This window comes from Typopeltis vanoorti, chromosome 1 (assembly GCF_054136105.1).
Source record: "Typopeltis vanoorti isolate ZY-2024b chromosome 1, IOZ_Tvanoo_1.0, whole genome shotgun sequence".
NCBI lineage: Eukaryota > Metazoa > Arthropoda > Arachnida > Uropygi > Thelyphonidae > Typopeltis > Typopeltis vanoorti.
The window spans coordinates 70,154,955-70,168,898 of record NC_143549.1 but is presented as its reverse complement, the minus strand read 5'-3'; the positions used below and the strand labels follow the sequence as shown (position 1 = coordinate 70,168,898).

Here is a 13,944-nt window from a genome sequence, read left to right as displayed (position 1 = left end):
ATAAACTGCACTCCAGCCCTTGCCACTCCTCCTTTTTTTAAGCATGTGGATATTTTTAGTTGATAGTCATTTATTTTCAATAACGCATATCCATACATTACTGAAAGATAGCAACCTAAACACTTATCTATGTACATTTCATGAATATTAAGATATTTGTGTCAATGTAAAAGATCAAATATGGGAAAAAACTGATAGAAAACTAAGCATGTGATGGTACATGCTCCATGGATCTCAATACAAAAATATGATACCGTTTGAATAATATCATGGATATTCTTGCTTTATCCAGTCATACAGATGAACAGAAAGATGTCATATGAGTAATCAAGAGTATAACCTATTCTAAGTAAATAAATTACAGAATTCTCTTATGTTGAAAAGAAATATTTATGATATATTCCTTACAAGAGGAGAGTTTGATCTATAACAATTAGGATCCAAGGAAAGATCCACTTAAATTATTTAACACAAACATGAGGAGTACTGAGTAACATAACTTAAGAAAGTGTCTGCTGTGTGTATAAAGAAAGCTGTGAAGCTTTCTTTATGCACACTTTATTCATTCTTATACTCATCAGAAGGTATAAGAATAATAAGTTTACAAAAATGAATGGAAGGAGAATTAAAAGACATCTATGTCATGTCTAACATGACAAAGAAGTCTGCTGAACTTCTCAGACACATCTTTTATAAAAGGAATGTCGACTATAGAAGCTTTCTCTGAAAAGGATGGCTAAAATTATCAACTTTGGTGATCATATTGGGGCTGTAGCCATTGAAGATGAACGTGCTTACAATGAAAGACAGTTCTACTTACAGAAGACAGAGTCAGTAGAGCATAAGGAATGTGAACAATGCAGTAAGATTTTAATGATCTTTGACTTTAGAGATAGATGATAATGATAAGTAGCATAAATGCTGCTTTTTATCATCATCATAATGTTACCAACATTATGATGACAACAGAATCAACAAAGCTGGTATGGTAGGAAGTCAAGTGAATAAATTTATATGGAATAAAAGAGAAATTAGTCAAATCACTAAATTAGCTGTATACAAGATAGTGTTCAAACCAATTTCAACTTGTAGATCAGACAGCTGGGTTAGAAGTAAAACACGTGACCAAAGACTAGTGACTGCAGATATGAAAGTCTTGAGAAAGATTAGTGGCATGAACAGATGGCATCAATGGCAATATCATGTTAAAAAAAAACGAGGATATTAGTAAAGAACTTGATATTGTTAACATCCAGGAATAGATTAGCTCTGCTAACACATTCCTGGATGTTAATCTCGCCAGATTAGCAGAAAAAAGACCCACAAGAAGACCAAGATATAGGTGGATTGATATGGTAAAAAGTGCCTTAGAAGATAGAAATATAAGATCTGATAATGTTTGAGTCTTGACAGGTAACAGATTGATTTGGAGGAAAATTGTAGAAAGGAAGTTAGTAATAATGAATTTTATTAATTATATTTATTCAGGCTTCCATGGAGTCAAGAGACTCATCGCAGGAGGTCCTTCCTAGAAAACACAAAGTCTATCATATCGTTCTTGCTCTCACCACTCTATCAGGCAATGCATTCCATGGTTCCACTACCTTCCACACAAAGAAACCGCTCCTCACCCTCTTGCTCACAGCTTCCTTTCATAACTTCTAGGGATGGCCCTTTGTCATCACTCCTTCCTGCTGCTCCACCAAGTGAAAGAACTCCCTAATGTCCACCCTGTAACTTCCTCTCAACAGTTTAAGTCTCCTTCTTCTATCTACCAACTCTGCAGTCCACATTTCCTCAAACCTACATTTTTCATGTAGTACTATTGTATCCTGTACACCCATTGAGGGTACGTGTCAGGAATTTCATGATGATGATGATAATGTTACCAATCAGCCATCACATTACTTACTTGTTAAGTCAGATATCATGTTGTGATATCTGACTAATGATTATAACAGATATGATCCTTTAAGTACAAAAAGATGGGATTACTTAAATAAGCATCAACAAATTTTTGTGTGCAATTTTTCTATTGGGTACATACTTAATATGTATTCCAAAATCTCTTAAAAAGAAATATATTTTGCTGTTCAAAGTTTACCTACCTGAGATCTGCAAGTGAGCGATAATTTTTTGATTAAATCTATTTTTTCTTTCTCTTGTTCTTCTCTCTTCTCTGTTTCCAGTTGCTTATATCTTTGCCAATCTTTAATCACTCCTTTGGGACCTGTCTAATAATGTCAAAGTTTTATATGTATATATAAAATCATTTATGGTACATATGTAGTGTATTTTACAAATAGATACGTACCACACAGAACTATCACAAAGATGATAATAAGCTAAACAAAAGAAAAGATGTCATCAGTAAAGGACCCTAGTGGCCAGAACAGCATAAAAAGTGCTAATTGAGCATGTGAAGTTAAATAGTATCTAAGCATACTAAGAAAAGCAGCCCAAGCCACCATTCCAAACAGCTTCACATGTAGCATTTCAGTTAAGACAATGACATTCAAAGTAATGAAAAAGTAAAAAGAAATGTAATGTTTAGAATACTTTTATATAGAGATTTATGGCCAAAGCTATATTGTCAATTTTATAAATAGTTATTTCTTCTTAAGTTGTACATACTATTTTTTTTTTCTTCCAAACTATTTATTCTCCCATGCCTTGTGATACAGACAATACAAAGCAGCTACTGAATTTGTTAATATTTTACTGGTCTTAATATTCTTCTTCTTCTTCTTGGCTTTGCATATTAGGCAATTGTTTGCCTGTAATGTCTTCAAGATCTTCTGCCCATCTCCTCCTGGGTCTTTCTCTTGATCAGTGTCCCTTTGGTTTATATTTCTAGCAATATTTGGCCATTTGTCCTCATTAATTCTTTCTACATGGTTTTTCCAGTTCTTTCTATAGTTTGTGTTATGTTATGTTAATTATGGATAATTGTTTTCTTATTTCTTCATTTCTTATCCTGTCTATTCTTTTATAGCCTGCGAGTGGTCTTAGGAACTTCATTTCTGCAGCTTCCACTTGTCTTTTACTAGTCTTAATGCTACTTGTAATTTTATTTAGAATATTAACATGAATGCACGGAGTGCATGTGCGCGCACACACACACACACACACACACACACACACACACACACACACACACACACACACACACACACACACACACAAATATCCACTAAGGATAAACTCCATCCCCTGGCATCTTCATATCCTGGAGTATATGAAGTTCAGTATGACTCTGACTTGAGCTATTATGGACAGACAGAAAGATCTGTTAGCAAGATACCTTGGAGAACATAAAAAAAATACATCCGCTACCATCATGGCAAGTCCGGATTGGCAGCTAACATTTCTGATACCTCTTCACACAGGATTGGATGGAAGAAAACCATTTCTTGCATCCAATTCCATCTTCATTTCTTATCCTGTCTATTCTTTTATAGCCTGCGAGTGGTCTTAGGAACTTCATTTCTGCAGCTTCCACTCGTCTTAATGTTACTTGTAATTTTATTTAGATTATTAACATGAACACATGTGCGCGCATGCGCGTGCTGCACACACACACAAATATCCACTAAGGATAAACTCCATCCCCTGGCATCTTCATATCCTGGAGTATATGAAGTTCAGTGTGACTCTGACTTGAGCTATTATGGACAGACAGAAAGATCTGTTAGCAAGATACCTTGGAGAACATAAAAAAAATACATCACCATTATGGTAAGTCCGGATCGGCAGCTAACATTTTTGATACCTCTTCACACAGGATTGGATGGAAGAAAACCAATGTGCTTTATAAAAGTCATTATAAGTTAACAAGATTATTTTTAAAGTGCCTCATGGCTATGAGGCATTCTCCTAATCTGAACAAGTATGGTTGTATTAATTTGCCAAAAATTGGGAGACTTATCTTAAGATCAACTCTTACATAGCTGTAATACTTCTTTTTAACAACATTAGAGGGTACCAAACTAGGACTTTAGTTCTTTTTTCTGTTACAATTTGAATTGTTTCACTTACTCATTGTCGCATGTTAATTAAATGTAATTTATTAAAAATAAAATGGCTTAATTAATGTTTGTATTTTATTAATGTAAACATTTCAGTAGCTGAAATGTTAAAATATTGAGTTTTAATGATGTTGCACTGTATATGAATCATATCAAGAAATTTATTGGAACCGAAAGTTGTTTATTAAAATAAAAGGGCTGTCGCACTTTGCACATTATAGAAAAAATATTGGATTAAAGAAACTGGAAATATATTAAAATGAAATAAGCACAGGTAACCCTTGTATAACGCAGATGTTAGGTTCCATAGAAATGCCGCGTTATATAAATCGCGTTATGCAAGACTCAGATCACATAGAAAAAGTAGGGTTAGGTTCCGAAATCGTTTTTTTTTAAGATTATATAAACAGTGACATATCCAACAAAAACAAATATTTTTATTTAATTCAGGTAATTCATGTAAGTTAAGAAAACATATAAACCATGAAACAAATACATAGTATAAACTTATAAAAAATTATAAATTGTACGTAAACTTCATTGCATATAATGCATAAATGTTTTAGGCAAAATAAAATAAAGTGCATATTTTAATCGTCATCACTCTCTTCAAACCTAACATTTTGTAGATGTTCTTTATTTATAAGTGGCCGGAGGTCGACATCACTTGAAATCTCTTGGACATCATTTGTATAATTCTCATTGCATACTTAAGCCGATTTAGTTATCAAGAAGTCAGTAATAAGACCCTGCTTACCACTATGCTGCAATTTTTTATTAAGCTCATAATATGGAGCTAAACAAATATCCAATTGTCTTGTGAATTTTCCGGAGCACTCCATCGAGAGATCATTATCCATAAAATAACTTTCTTGCCAAGTTCAATCCTTCTGCTAATTTCTTTAAACTGAATTCTTTAACGAATTCATCACAATCAGAATCTTCGGCAGAACTTCACCTGCTATTTGGTTCGACATCATCTATTAATTGTACCAGTTCCTCCTCATTTAAATCTATTTCACCATCAATTAATTCACTAATTTCGTTTTCAACCATATCGCCATTACTATAAAAAGAAAGTTTTTTACATGAAAAAAAAAAAAAAAAAGCATTACATATTGTATGTAACTCACCAAAAAATAAAGTGCTCAGCTTGAGATTAACACTCTTATGATTTTTAATGTGCTTTACTGGCAGAAAACGAAGACAATTTTCAACAATAAACACTTATACGGTTAACAATTGACCTAAATGTGTGCTAAAGGGTATTTCCCCTAATATAAATTCGCTACTTATAACTACATCACTACTTATAACAATAATTTACGGGCAGACACAAATTTAACAAAGATAAAATTTGATTTTTAAGTTGTGCGGTGAAAAATATATGAAAAGATAAAGGGTTACTACAGTTTGTAGACCATCTTATATCGAAACCGCATTGTATAAGTACTGCGTTCACAAGGGATACTACAATTTGTAAACTGCGTTATATCAAAACCGTGCTGTATAAGTACCACGTTATACAAGGGTTACCTGTACTGTTTCTAATTATTTTATGCAGGAATTGCAGCATTCATATTTCCTGGCGATAGGCTAGCTACGGGTGCCTGGTTCAGATTAGACTTGATAGACATTGAATTACTATATACAGGGTGTTCGGGATAAATTTGACATATTTATAATTAATTATATTTTTCCGTAAGTTACATGTATTAACACACACTTCTCTTCATTTAAAAGTTTGGACCCTTCTTCATTCATATACAAGATGTCAGAAAGGATGGATAGCTGGAACCCACCTGAATCATGGAAGAGAATAACTTGTATCATGATGATTTGTGCCCGCCATCAAAATAAGGATATTACGACTGCTGCCCAATGCTCCCTGAATACAGTAAAAACAATCAGGCATGAACTAGAGACTTGCAATGGTGACTACGAGGATGTAGCAAGAAGAAAGATCCCTAGCAGACGATCTGATTGCGTTCGTACAGCAGAATTCCTCGCAAATCTGCAGGAACAGGTGTTGAAGAACCCTGGCATTGGAATTCGGGCTTTGTTCGTGGAGTTGCTAACTGTAGTCAAGCCCTGGATAACAAGGGTAGCCAATGGTAGGCCGTATGTATGGCAGCAGGATTCGGCCCCTTGCCACACCTCTGGGAAAAGTCAAAAATGGTTGTCTGAAAATTTCTACGACTTCACCAGTCCAAATGTTTGGCCTCCAAACTCCCCAGACCTTAACCCCATGGATTATTTTGTATGGGGCGCAGTTGAAAAAGACACCAATCGCACTTCCAGTAATACAAAAGCCCAGTTAATGGATAAAATTAAAACAGTTTTTGCGGCCCTTCCCAGGGAGACTGTAGCATCAGCTTGTTCGAGGTTCCGAAGCAGAATTGAAGCTGTGATCGATGCTAATGGTGGTTATTTTGAGTAAATCTTGTTGATAGTATTGTAATTAACTCTGCCTGTAATGTTTTTTTGTCAATTCATTAAATTTAATAGATACAAAGAAGATTTTCTTTTTCCTTACGAAACTGTCAAATTTATCCTGAACACCCTGTATATATTTAAGGCTGTAACAATAGAGCATCATCATTCATAACTTATTTTAATAGTATTACAACACCAAACTAAAAAAAAAAAAAGATGTTTATTGACTATCTTATATTTTGCTGGATTTCAAACCATCTTCAGAACACATACACGTTACAGTTACATTTTATTTTTAATAAATTACATAACAAATTAATTACATTTAATTTTCTAACAAAATGCAAACACTAATTATAGCTAATCACAAATAAAATATTTATAACATTGGACTACACTTTTTTTTTTCCATACATGTGTCAATATATATTAACACCACTTGATGGGAGATCATTATTTGCTTCTACTCATGTTAAACTGTGCAAGTGGTCAAATTCGTTTCTAAATGTCATTAAATAATACCTAATATTGTTCAAAAATCAATTAGCTCTGTTATTTATCACAATACATGATGTAATGCTCTTTAAAAGTCAGTAAACTGATATTACATGTAATATTTTTCAAAAGCATCTATATAAATCTTCTATTCCAATGTATGGAATACTCAACTCTGATGTTTAAAATATCATCTTGCATGAACAGAAAATAGCATGTTTCATGCTCCATGCAAAAAGATGATTATTATTTATATGATACTCCACAGAGTCAAAACACTCATTGCTGGACACCCACACTATCCCTTAACACAATACCTATCATACATCTCCTTAAACCTATTCACAGTTGGGGTGATCACAACTACCTCTGGCAATTTCATTACTCCCCATGTAATGAAAAATTTATTTTGTCAATCTTATAGAATCCCTTTAGTAATTTATAAGTTTCTATTATATCCTCCCCCTGCCTCTATCAGCTAAACTCTGCAACCCACACACACCCTCAATCTATCCTAATAAGAAACATTCCACAGACCTGTCATCAGCTTGATCACTTGTCTCAATTCTCTCCACCACCTCCTGATCTTCAGGAAATGCAGGTGACCAAAACTGCGCACAATAGTCAACATGTAGCGGAATCATAGCCTTGTAAAGAGGGATAATAACTTCTCTATCTTTACTTGTCAAGGTGTTCTACAGCATCCAAGTAATCCTCTGAGCTATTGTCCCTCTAAATTTCAAATCTCTATCCACCATCACTCCCACATCTTTAGCCTCATGTTAACTAGTTTCCTGTAAAATAGTACCATCAATGCAATAGGAAGTATGTAATCTTTACATCCCAAAGTACATTTCACATTTTAACCTTACATTTCACAACATCGAAGTGACAACCACTGTCCTTTGCCCACACTGCCAATTCATTTAAATCATCCTATACGATATCTACATCATCACCTATTGCCCTCCATAATTTTGCATCGTTGACAAACAAATGAATATCCTTCCCCTCAAATCTTCTACTATATCATTCAATGTACAAATTAAAGAGTAGTGGTCCTGGTACAGAGCTCTGGGGCACTCCACTAGTCACCCTCATTCATATTGATTTCACTCCACCATGCACCACCCTCTGGTATCTATCAGCCAGTCCCTATCCATGTAACCAGCCTCGTATCCATTTCCATTTGCTTCAACGTATGTAACAGTTTCCCATGCAGTATTCTGTCAAATGCCTTTGCAAAGTTGAGTAGTATCTTGGTGTAGCCATTCCCATTATGCAATTTATGCAATTCTGTTGTCATCTTATAAAATGTGAGTAAATTACTGAGGCAGGACCCACCTTTTACAAAGCCATGTTGTCCCCTATAGAGTATCATATTCCTATCCGCTCATTCCTGAATTTTACTTTTAACCAACTATTCCAATATTTTAACCACCACTCTAGAGATACTAACTGGTCTGTAATTTGCTACTTGTCTTGGAGCCACTTTTATGTAATACATAAAACTATCTTACCTGCTTTCTGCTCCCTTGGAACTTGGACAGAGCTGAGACATAATATATTAAACAACTTTGTCAGAGGCAGTTCACTTGCACATTCTCATAGCACACAAGATGACATACCATCTAGGTCCACAGCTGTATTCACATTGATATTTTTCAATATACTGAGTGCCTCCAGATCATCTACCTCAATGCTCACATCAGTCTCTGTCATCTCAGGAACTGCAAAGTCACCACCTGGATGATATACCCTTGCAAAGCAATCACTTAACTGAACTATTTCTTCTGCTTCTGTCACTTTCCTACTATCACACCGACTACAGTTATCTTTCCATAATCATTCTTTCTCTTACCATGCAGCAAGAAAAAAAAAAAAAAAAAAAAAAAGCAGGCCAAAGTAAATTTTCTGAATTTACTTTGGCCCGCTTTTTGGCCAAGTCAGGCTGACTAATGCCAAAAACTCCTCTCCTTTATTTCTGATACTTTGGGCATTTGTGTACATGCATTTTAACATCCTACATAACTGAATTATTCAGATTCATCATACATGTAAGTTATATTCTGTGGAAAGGAAAAATATACAAGCAGTTAGGTGGGACTGCTATGTGTTTCCCCTCTTTACCCCTGTAGTAAACTTTTAGAACAGAGAAAGGTGAAAGGAACTGTAGGAGGCCTTTGTCCAGCAGTGGACAGAAAATGGCTGAAAAGAAGAAACCTATATTTTGAAAAGTGAGCTCTCAACAAAGCCACACAAAAACCAACAGTTTGGCTGTGCTATGTTGATGATGTGTTTGCTCTTTGGCCTCATGGTCCAGACACATTAGATACATTTTTTTTGGCATATCTTACAGCCAACATTCTAAAATAAACTTCACCATAGAAAAAGAAAGTAACAATAGTCTACCCCTTTTTAGATATACTAGTTATGTGACTTCCTAATGGCTCATTATCCTTCTCTATCTAGTGCTGTGTCCTGTCACATCTGGAAAAACCCACTTATAGTGGTAGGTATTCACATAAACAATCACACTACCAGCCTTCCCAATAGTATGGTATTCTCAAAACTCTTACTCACCAAACCAAGGCTGTTTGTTCAGACACAGCCACTGAACCAGCTTAGGGACCGTTGCAATACCTTTTTAGCTAATGGCTACAGTCCATATAAAATAGATAAAATATTACATGTGCACCACCATTCCTCCTACAGCCAAACACACAGGATCACAGCAAAACCATTCCCATTCCATGTGTTAAGAGTATATCACAAAAAATAGCCAAAGTTTTTTTTGCAAATATGATCTCCACACTACTTTCAAACCTTTCATTCAAATAGCTACTTTTATAGGGTCTCCAAAAAATCGATGACCTCCTCTTAAACATCTGGAAGTGTATAAAGTTCATTGTGCCTGCAAGGTAGTCTACTTTGGACAGACTGGTAGATTAGTTTATATATGCCTTGAAGAACATAAAAATTACATCCAAGATCATCTGTATGGAAAGTCGAGATTGGCAGACATGCTCTGGATACTCCTTCACATTGGATCAGATGGAGAAAAAATCTTTATTACATAGAAGTCATTACAGGTCTGAGAAGCTATTCTTAGACTCAGCATCATTTATAAAGCACTCTCCCAACCTCAACAATTATGGTTGCATTAATTTGTCAAAGATGTGGAAGACTACCATTTTAAGACCTAATTGCCAGACTTCTCTGAATTAACTTTGTAGTTATCTAACACATAGAGGGCACCATATAAGGTCATTTAGGTGTCAGTTACAATTTAAACTGTTTCTACTATGATCCCACAGAAGGCTCTACTAAGGTAGAAGTGGAGGAATTTTTTTGAGGGTTTAGAGAAAGCAACTGACACAATGAAAAAGGAAAAAACTTTTCTTTTTAGGGATCTAAATAGCAGAGTAAGAAATGATCGTCAGACATACAAAAATATTTTGAAAAAAATTTGGAGAAAAGAGCAAAGCTAATAATAAAGACAAATACTTGTTGGATTTCTGCTCAGAACATGGACTGGATATTACTAACACAATGTTCCAGCATAAAAATGTGCACAAATTCACATGGAGAGAAGAGGCAAGGAATAAGAAAAGTCTCATTGACTATGTTATTGTTGATAGTGATGTTTTCTTTCTGGTGCAGAACACTAGAGTGTACAGAGGATTGTCAGGATCAGATCTTCACTTTATGACAAATAGTTGAGAAAGCATGAAAATATAACAAAGATCTGTATTTAAGTTTTGTCGATCTGGAAAAGGCATATGACAAGGTGCGAAGAGAGAAGCTATTCAATATGCTACAGTTATATGGTGTCAATGGGGCATTATATCAAGCAATACTTAAAATTCCTCCACTTCTACCTTAGTAGAACCTTCTGTGGGACCATAGGCACAAATAAGTCTCATTGTTCATTTCCCTATTCTGATATTTGCTAACATCACTCTACTTGATACTGCTTGCCATTCAAGATTAGCCTCATATTTTGTGATCAATACTATAGTTTCATTACCTTCTTTTTCCTGATTGTCATTGCCTGAATATAACATTTTGTATTTATTGCTCAGAAAGATCTTACCAGTTTTTGTCTTTTTTGTTTCAGTCACCCCTGTTATGTCAATCTGGTACTTATCCAATTCCTCAGCTAACTCCATTCCTTTGCCATTCAAGCTTCTTAATGTTGATAGTACCAATCTTGAACTTTGGTGATGTTGCGTTGGAGTGTGTTTTAAGATTTGTTCCAGTAGCTGACTTTTCGCTCTTTGCCCTGGTTCTCTAATTAGATTGTGCCAATTTTAATTTTTGTGCTTATAATGACTGGTTTATTTTGTAAATGAAATTATAATGTGAAAAAAGTATAGTTACTATTATTTTTTTAAATAATAGACTGTCTATTACATATGTTATGTGTATGTATATACGTACTAAGTTTAATAACAAACTAAATGAATGAATTGATTTGATCACAAAATTATTTATTGGAAATGATAACTGCAATTTAATTTAAATGCATATATGACATAAAGAACATTTTCTAGCATAGTTGAAGTGTATGAGATTTATTGTTTCAAGTCAAGTGTCACCTATGTAATGGGGACTCATTTTCATCACTTCATAACACTGAAATGAAAATTAAAAACATCATGAAGTGGAGCGTGCGTGGAATGAAAAGAATCTTGTACAATTGCTGTAAGACAAATTAGGAGTTTGTTGAACTCAAAAGTGGATATTTATGAAGTCTTTCATATAGAAGTAAATATGGCATCATCATTATCAAATTTCTGACATATACCTTCATAGGGTGTACAGGATCTTATGATAGTACTCCATCAAAAGTTACATCATTAGTAACGTATATCAATAATTTTCCTCCAGATTAGCCTGTTATCTGTCAACATTCCAATATTATCAGATCTTATATTTCTGCCTTCTAAGGCACTTTTTACTGTACCAATCTGCCTGCATCTTGGTCTTACTCTGAGTCTTTTTTCTGTCATCCTGCAAAGAACACTTCTTTAACTAATCTTTCTTTTCCCATTCCATTTAAGGGGCCATACCACTTCAGATTAGCTCTGCTAACACATTCCTGAATGCTAATAATATCAAGTTTTTCCCCTTATATCCTCATTTTATATATTATTTATATATTATACATTATTATTATTATTTTATATAATATGTTATTGCCATTGATACATTCTGTTCAGTCCCCCTAATCTTTCTCAGGACTCTCATATCGGTGGTCTTAATTGCCACTTGAGTTTAACTCTGCTAACACATTCCTGAATGCTAACAATATTGAGCTTTTTCCTTATATCCTCGTTTTATATATTATATATATATATATATATATATATATATATATATTATTATTTTATATAATATGTTATTGCCATTGATACCATCTGTTCAGTCCTGTAATCTTGCTCAGGACTCTCATATCAGTGGTCTCCAGTCTTTGATCAAGAGTTTTATTTCTAACCCAGCTCTCTGATCCATAAATTAAAATTGGTTTGAACAATGTCTTGCATATAGCTATTTAGTGTTCTCACTAATCTCTCCCTCTCCCTTATTCCATATAAATTTATTCAGCTGACTTCCAACCATACCAGCTTTGCTAATTCTGCTGTCTATTTCCAAATTTAATTTGCCATCTTCACTAAAAGTGTGCCTAAATAGCTGAAATATTTTACTTGTTCTATAGGTTCTCCATCTAGGATGCAGTTGATGTATTCAATGTCTCTGCCTATTTTCATTTTCTTTGTCTTTTTAATGCTGATTTTCATACCAAATTTATTACAGCAATTATTCAATCTGGTCAGGGAATCCTGCAGACTTGTCTTGAATTTAGTTAGGAGTATAACATCATCTGCATAAAGTAAAGAGCCAAGATTAACATTTCCAATTTTGATATCAGGTTTAATACTGCTTTCCTTCATAATGTGATCCATATAGATGAATAACAGTGGAGATAATATATATGTATATATCCTTGTTGCACAACTGATTTAACACCAAACCATCTTCCTGTACCTCATTCAATTCTAACTGCTGACTTATATGCAAACTTTATATAATGACACAAACCCATTGTTTGTGAAAGTACTAGTGGTGGTAGTCGGCAGTAGATGGGGTTGGTGTTAGATGATGAAGGTTGGTGGAGTAGTGAAACGAAGAGCTGTAGAGTAGATGCCCTCCCTCAATGAGTCTTCGGACTCCTTGGAGGTGTAATGTAACAATAATAATAATAATAATAATTTCTCAACTATTTGTCTTAATGTGAAAATCTGATCCTGACCACCTTTGCTTGACCTGAACCCAGCTTGTTCTTCTCCAAGCTTCTCCTCCACAATTTTTCTTAGCTGTTTCTCAAGAATATTTGCATAAATGTTACCAAAGGAACAGTAGGTAGAGAAATTGCTCTGTAATTCTCGCATTCAGCTTTATTCCCTTTTTAATAGATGGATACCTATGAGTAGTCTACTCCAATCATATGGAATTAGACCCTCTGACCAGGCCTTCTGAATTATGCAGTGTAACTAAAGTAAAACTTTTATACCTACATATTTCAGCATTTCTGGTCAAATATCAGCTACTCTAGCTACCTTTACGCATGTCAGGTTTGTGATATTTCTACTTCAAGTTTAAGTTATAAAATGTTATCTTATGATAATGACAGAACAACTGTTTGGTGAAGGGGGTGGGGGAATATACAACAGATTGAGTTTTTAATTAGTAAGAAAGAAGGAAAGTCTTTCATATAGACAGGTGGCGCCTATGAATAAGTTACTCTAAACTTGTGCTCATGTTTTATTTTTATTTTAAGTGTTTTTCACTCAAATTAACCAATAAATAGAAATCATAACAGCGGGTGCTAAGGAGCAGATTACTTCTGCACAACTTGTAAGTACTTATAATGCATCAAGTATCTTTTCAATTAAAAATCAGCCACATGCAAGCATCCACT

At 34.4% G+C, this 13,944-nt stretch overlaps 1 protein-coding gene across 1 annotated transcript in view; it reads right to left on the bottom strand.

Moving 5' to 3' along the window:
- The window catches only part of LOC150110075 (phosducin-like protein 1), a 145,539-nt gene that overhangs the window by 98,797 nt on the left and 32,798 nt on the right, over positions 1 to 13,944 (bottom strand). Inside the window, exon 3 of the mRNA XM_090391151.1 lies at positions 2,109 to 2,234. Coding sequence (XP_090247277.1) covers positions 2,109 to 2,234 — 126 coding nt within the window. The remainder of the gene's footprint in view (positions 1 to 2,108; positions 2,235 to 13,944) is intronic.